The sequence below is a fragment of the Arachis duranensis genome, chromosome 3 (genome assembly GCF_000817695.3).
Source record: "Arachis duranensis cultivar V14167 chromosome 3, aradu.V14167.gnm2.J7QH, whole genome shotgun sequence".
Taxonomy (NCBI): domain Eukaryota; kingdom Viridiplantae; phylum Streptophyta; class Magnoliopsida; order Fabales; family Fabaceae; genus Arachis; species Arachis duranensis.
The window spans coordinates 123,450,492-123,458,351 of NC_029774.3; the positions used below are offsets into that span (position 1 = coordinate 123,450,492).

Sequence of the window (7,860 nt, forward strand, 5' to 3'; positions counted from 1 at the left end):
TCTGAATCTCACATTTAAGTTTAAAGCAATCCAATTTTAAGTAGAAATAATATGATATATATTTTTTAGAAAAAAAATTTGATAAAAAAACCTGAATAATTTTCCTTAAGATATGTACTTTTTGCCCTAATAACATCAATTGCTTTTACATAAATTTATAAAAGAAAAAGTATACGTTACTAAGAGAGAGTCTGCCAACTATTACCAACACGTGATAAATTAGGATTAAACCATGATTAATTTAGATGTGGCTTTATTTAGTAGATGGACTTCATGTCCAACCCAACTCAAGTTGACAGATTTTGGCAGATAAAAAGTTGGTAACGTAGCACTACTATTTATAAAATTTGAACAAAGTTGCATTTATTTATTTATTTTTCTGATTGTCGCCTCCAAGGTTTCACCTTGCATGCTTTTCCAACAAGCAATAGAAATATGTAATATGGATTTTTTTTTTAATAGAAATATGAATTGATATTTTGTTAATCTTTCCACTATACATAAATATGATTGGATGGATATAATATAGGATAAAGAAGCATATTTAAGAATGAGTTGCAATGCTTTTAATAAAAATTCGTGAACTCTGGTTGTGGCAATTGATAGGAACATGTATACATATATAAAGAGCAGACCTCGTGGTGGTTGGAGCCGTTACTATCAGTATAGTTTTCCCTCTCTTTAGGCGATAAATATGAATTTATTCAACAAAATATCAGAAGATACAAATTAAAATCATCAAATCAAGCAATTTATTTTCTTTATTTTTATTTTTATGGGTCAGTTATGTCGTAGAGACTATAACACACACAAATCCGTTAAAAGCATAGATATTTTTTTTCTTAACTATAATAAGTAGTTAAGGGAAATAGGAATAAAATTAATTATGAATTTGTAATACCATATTTGATTTGAGTAATGTTAATTTAAAATATTTTATTTAACTTAATATTTATCATATGTATAACTTTATGTATATATGTAACTTACATAGTTATACATTTATTATATTTAATATTATAGATTTATTTTAGAATTAATTAACGAATACAAACAACAGCAAAGAAAAATGTTATAACTACTTTTGCCCTCTAAACTTTCGCTCCGAATATTTTTGTTTGATTTATTAGGACTTAAATTTACGCGTAATTTTTTTATATAAATTTTATGTTATCTTTAATAAAAGCCCTTTTTATATAATAATTAATAAATAGGTAAAGTATACTTTTTGTTCTTAAATTTTTGTAAAAATTTTAAAAATATTCTTAAATTTTATTTTATTTTAATTTTGTTTCAAAAATTTTCGATTTGTATCAAATATACTCTCGATGGCTAAATTTTTAAAAAATTTAAGACCAATCTAACAATAATGTATAAAAATTATGTTTGATTTGCTTGTGTTGAGGGTTGTTCTTATGAAATTGTTGTTGAATTAGTTTTAAATTTTTTGAAAAATTAGTCGTCAAAAAATATATTTGATATAAATAAAAAAATTTTTAGGATAAAATTAAAACAAAATAAAAATTAGAGATATTTTAAAAATTTTTATCAAATTTCAGAAATAAAAAATATACTTTACCCTTAATAAATTTAAGGCTAAACACTTTAACTCATACTTAAATTAAGAGTAAATGTCCTTTTTATGTTTGACCATTTGTTTAAAATATAAAGTAGTCTTATACAATTTAAAATTTTTTAATTAATTTTTAATTATTTAAATAATTAATTTAACAACTAATTAATTTAAATAATTTTTGTAAGTAAATAATAACCGATTAATATATTAAAACAGCTTAGATCCATTACTTAAATAATTCACAACTAGAAAATAGATAAATACAGACAGATTTATAGATAAATTTAGTCTTTATTATAGATAGATTTTTGGTTACCGACGAAATTATCGACGGATTTTGTCCCTCTATTAAATCTCCGTCGGAAATTATTTACCGACGGATTTTTTTTCCGTCGGAAAATTACCGACGGATTTTCCCTCTATAAATTCTCTCTCCATTTTCTGAAGGTGACAAAATTACAGACGGATTTTCCGTCTGTAATTACAGATAGATTTTCAGACGGATTTTTCGACAGATTTTCCTTCTGTAATTTAAACTTTGGAAAATCATAATTACAGACAGAAAATCCGTCTGTAAGGTAAAATAGAATTTTTTTACTTTTTTTAATTACAAAATAAACTTGTTTTCATACAAAATAAATATAAATTTAATACAAATTTTTATCTAATTTATATTCGAATATTTATAATATTTCAAAAAATAAACAAATTCATCGTATTATCAAACTAAAAGAAAAGTACTATAAACAAGCAAGTCAATATAATTCAAAATATAAACAAAATGTATCGATTATCAACTATAATTCCCAGTATATTGTTTAACGATGCTAAAACTATCAGGTATAGTCTTCAGTGTCATCTTCATCCTCATCATCATCATAGTCCTCATCCGAAGACATTGATATATTTGTATAAATTTATTAAAAAATAATATTTTCAAAATAAAAATGATAATATTCATGTGTAATCCCCTCTTGTCACACTGGAAACTGCAGAAATTGATATTTGATGGATCCTCAAATTGATATTTGAAAGACACAAAAATCATGAAACCATATAAGCACACATAAACACACTTAAGCATGATCAAAATGAACAGCAAAACCCAGCTAGTCATTTTATGATTCACTCAGTAATAAACATACATATACTCCAAATTCAACACTGGAAAAAAAAGAGCTATTCACAACATTATGGTGAAATGGGCAGAGCTAATTAAAGAAAATGTGTGACACTTGAGATTAAATTAATGAAACAGGACATGGCTGGACTTAATAATAAAATTAACAGATCCTCCATTTTTTCATTGCCAATTAATTATTCTTTCACACTGTAAGTAACTACTTCAAACCAGTATCAGTCACACTGTTGTAACTTGTAATGATAATTAATATTATGAACTTTTGATCAATTATTTAAATATTTTTCATTAAAGAGAATATAAAATCATTCAAGCCAAGCAAGCCTTTTCATTATAATGATAATATTTGAAAGCCGACTTGCATGCAACAGGAAACAACTTATTAAGAGCATGCTGAGGAAAAACCCAGAACATAGAGCATGCTGAGATTCATCTGATCGAGGGAAATGGACACTTACAGCCGAGGAATCTTCCAAGTGAGGGAGAGCTAACAGCTTCAACAAGTGCAGAAGACAACCTCGAGAACCGGATGGTTGATCTTACAAGCTATATAGTGGAATCTTCTACTAGTATTAGTGGCTCAAAAGATGGATCAACAACATCAGAATCATCAACCTCGAGAGAGTAACGAGCAAAAGAAGCATCAGCTGAAAAATACAAAATACGAACGAATAGAAAAGTTAGGGTTTGCGATCTACCAGTTGCGCGAAGGGAATCTGACAAAGAAACGCTGATCTGGAACGAAAAGAAGCTCGGAATCCGACGGCAACGGATCTTCTACGGTGGTGGTGGAGGCTGTGTCTGTGTAGGGACTGCGGTGGCTGCGCCGCTGAGTGGCTGCGAGGCTGTGGGGGTTGCGGGGAGCTGTGAGGGCTGATGCGGGGGCTGCATGGCTGCAGTGGCGCTAGAGACTGCGGTGGCTGTGGGCGGCGGGGTGCAGGGCGAAGTGAATGGCGAGTGAATGGAGTGAATGGTGTGAATGGCGAGTGAATGGGTTAATCTTCAACTAGGGTTTTCAATATTTCCGATGGATTTCATTTAAATTACAGACGAATTTTTCGTCTGTAATAATTTAATAAAACGCGCGTTTTGTCTACTTAATTACAGACGGAAAATCTGTCTGTAACCATTCCGCGAAAAAAAATAATTTTTTCGACGGAATTATAGACGGATTCTCTTTTCTGTTTGTAATTTATGCTAATCTATTTTTTTTGTTTTCCAACAAAAAAATTCCTCTGAAATTCTGTCTGTATTTCAGTGGGATAAAATTCGTCAAAAATATCTGTCTGTAATAACTAGTTTTCTAGTAGTGATTAAAAATCAAATAAAAAATTTTAAATAGTAAAAAATTATTTTATCCTTCAAATAAATAATAAAGAATCTAAAATGACATTTATTTTTTAAAATAACCATTTCATTCGTAATATCTTTAATGAAAAAATCTATAAACTAAATATATATTGATTAAAAAAATGCTATTTATCATTTAAAATTTAATTTTTGTCCACCATTAAATTTAATAATATATTATTTTAAATTTTTAATTAATTATATTTTTATTTTAAAAAATTTATTATTATTTAATTAATTTAAATATCTGCTTTTACGGTACCGATTGTTTAAAGAAATTTAAAAAATATTTATTTTTTATTTTCTCTCTCTTCTAATGTACCACCATCATGCCACATGTATGAGTATCTCTTGAACTCTTTTTCTTTTAATACATCCAAAATAATAATAATGTTCATTAATTAACTCTTTCTCTTTCAACACATCCAAAATGATAATAATGCTCTATTAATTATTTCATCAACACATCCAAAATTCATATCCATACGATTTGTTTACAATTTCAAATTTATAAGATTATACATCTAAAATTATAAGATTACACAATTAAAATCATAAAATTGCACACCAAATAATTAATAGACAGCAAAAATTACCAATAAAAATGAACAAATACTCAACACTTGCAAGAACAATAATACTCTCATATCTAATTTCTGAAAAATTAAAAATGACACGACAAAAACACAAACACATCCAATATTAACATAAATAACATCACATTCAAAATTAGATCATTACGCATCCAATTACACTAATACTCTAAACCCGAACTCATCAGAATAGTAACAATTAGGGTTTAGCACATTCGAATTACATTTATGTTATAAAACTTTCCTATCATATATAGTTGTGCAAGCAGAATTACCTCAGATAGAAAAATATCGTGACAGTGGAAGAGACCCAGAATGGAGGAGACACGCATGGACGGAGGAGGCTCGCGAAGGAGCTGCGGGTCGCTGATGGAGCTGCGCATCACGGATGGAGAAGTTCTTCGCGGGGGAGGGGGAGCTCGTCGCGGGGAAAGATGAACGCGGCGAAGAGGAGAGGCGCTATAGCTCTGACTTTTTAGTTTGTATGGAGAAAATGTTTTTTTTTGTTACTGCAGAGAAGAGGTAACTAATTAAAATATGTGATTAAATAAATATTATAGTTTTATTTAGGATATGTTAGTGTTGAGAAGATTTAAATTTAAAATTTTTATTTGATTATTCTGTTTTTTAGATTTATTTTTAAATTAAAAAAACAATAAATTTATTTGAATGTGTTTGTTTTATTTTTTTAATTGATATTTAAAAAAATTGAATAAAAAAAATAATATTTAAAAAATAACTAATTATACTAATTTAGTAATGTGTCTCGCCTTGATTATAGGTATACTAATTACAGTGAAATCAAATACTTCTCTTCCAAGTAAACTCTCACTATAGTCACATAAAATCTTCAAAGAACATTTAAAGTATATGCGTATTTGCATCTAATCTGTTAATTAAGTAGAGAAATCAGGCTTTTTTACCTAAATACGTATCTAAAAAACATTAATTTCCAAAATGCGCATGGCTAGAAATCTTTCTGTAAATGCGCATTGCCATTTTGTGGCCTCTACCCGTGAAATGAAAATGAACTCCATTTCAATTATGGTGCCCACGAAATGGGCATTCCATGTCATGCTAACCACACACGAAATGAATATCCCATTTCCAAGAGGGCAGCAGCGAAATGGAAGGAGGAAGTCACGGCAGGCATCAGCGAAATGGGTGTACGGCTGAGTTCAGAATCCATGTCTCCTGTATCGCACATGAAATGTCACAAATTTGTGTGTACTGCACACGAATTGGGACAACGGCTAGGCTATAAAAGCCCTTCGCCAGCAGAAGTAAACCCACATTTCTCACTCTCACTTCTTCTACCATTCTTTCTTCTCCGAAAATTCCACTCTCACAGGAGCTACTTTTACTAATTTTTGGGTGTCATAATGGCATCTGAATATATTTATGTCGTCATATATCCCAATGGTGAAATTTCGTATACAGGTGAAGGAGTGACCTTTATGTGTGACGACCCACTTTGGATAATGATTTCTCCACGGTCGTGTCTGCAACAACTTAAAAATATGATTCTGATGAACACTGGGCTGAATGGAAAAAAGGAAGAAAACTTATTACGTTGTAGCTAACGGAAATGTGTATGGGCTCGTCACGCTGGTGCCCAGAAAGGAAGCCTGAAGTATATCCAAGACATCAACAGTGTATGACAACCAGACATTCCCTCGATGTTATAATCAGTCGCTAGGCACATGCCTCTATACAACCAACAGAGCACGGCACTACCCCAACTATATGTACTAATGGCTTCATAGTTTGCCAGGAGAGGAAGATAACGTACGTGAACCATGTTGTTCGCTTTGTCAGGAAGTAAAACGCCACCCAATAAATACATAATGTAACAACGTGCATACCGTACGAGAGCCTCCTCGGGAGAGTCAAGAGGCATCTGTTGCAGTCTACTCCTGAGCCACTTCAGTTTTATGTTATACTTCGTGGTCCCAACATGTCCGTCAGGAACTTCTCCAAGGAGTTCCTCACACCATTGCCAAATATCTCTCTGGTGGAACTTACTCCATGACCTCAGAGTACCGCTGACTGGTTCACCGTCGATTGGTAACCCCACTTGCATGGCAACATCCTCCAAAGTGATAGTACACTCACCCCATGGGAGGTGGAATGTATGGGTCTCAGGACGCCATCTCTCCACAAGAGCGCTAATCATTGGGTTGTCGTACTCAAAACGCTTTATCAGAGACGCATAATAGAAGCCGACTCTTCTTAGATACGGCTCCAGCATCTGCCTCCTAATCTCCATACTCGGATCTGCTTCGTCTACAGAGAAAATATCGACCAGCGTGCCATGCGAAATCAAGACACGTGCCGGCTGAAATTGAAATAGATCAAAACACAATTATATAGTTTAAAACAATTATTTAAATTATTAACAAATTTTTTTTTGTAATTAAAAAAAATAAACTCACCTTAACATGTAAATGAGCAGAAATGTGAAATTCATCCAACCTATTAAGATTTTCTTCCACATTAATTCCACTTCCACTCATTTTTTTAATAATTAAATTACTCATCAACTTCTCTTTTTTTTCACCGAAGCAACCCACTACTTCACTTCTCCTTTTTTTACCTTCGCTTTGGTCCCCTCCCCTCCCATAACCTCCTTTTATATGCTTCAAACTCACAACCCAACAATAAATTGCCTCACTTTCACCCAATGCATGCTCGTACAGAAACTGCAATTGCTGCTTTGACTGCCCCCCCATTTCGTGCCTGCCACACTTGAGGATGGCCATTTCGTGTGTGCCTCCCATGAAATTCCCAACTCGTGGATGACACACTTGATTTGGTCCATTTCGTGTGTGCCATAAGTGAAGTCCCCATTTCGTGCTTGCCATGCGTGTAATGGTCCAATTCGTGGACACCAAGCTTGACATGCTGCATTTCCTTTGTGCCAGGAACGAAATGGTTTGTGTCAGTGCCATGATCCCATTTCGTGGACACCCTCCTTGATGTGTATACCATTTCCATTTCGTGGTTGCTCCTTGCGAGTTGGGGGTGCGCATTTGCAGAAACATTTTCATCCATGCGTATTTTGGGAATTAAAGTTATCTCCATGCGTATTTACGTAAAAAAGCCGAGAAATCACATACATTACTAATTATCTTGCTATATACATATTCTAACATTTTAAGTATATATATTTTAATATGGCTATATTACGATGGTTTACA

The 7,860-nt window shown here is 32.0% G+C and overlaps 1 protein-coding gene across 1 annotated transcript; it reads right to left on the bottom strand.

The window, feature by feature from the left end:
* Nucleotides 1-6,263: 6,263 nt before the first annotated feature.
* Nucleotides 6,264-7,176, bottom strand: LOC110278771 (protein MAIN-LIKE 1-like). Its single transcript, XM_021137026.1, has 2 exons — nt 7,096-7,176; nt 6,264-6,998 (listed from the first exon to the last, which is right to left on the bottom strand). Exons 1-2 carry the CDS (start codon nt 7,174-7,176, stop codon nt 6,264-6,266), a joined length of 816 nt encoding a protein of 271 aa, XP_020992685.1.
* Between the last annotated feature and the right edge of the window lie 684 nt (nt 7,177-7,860).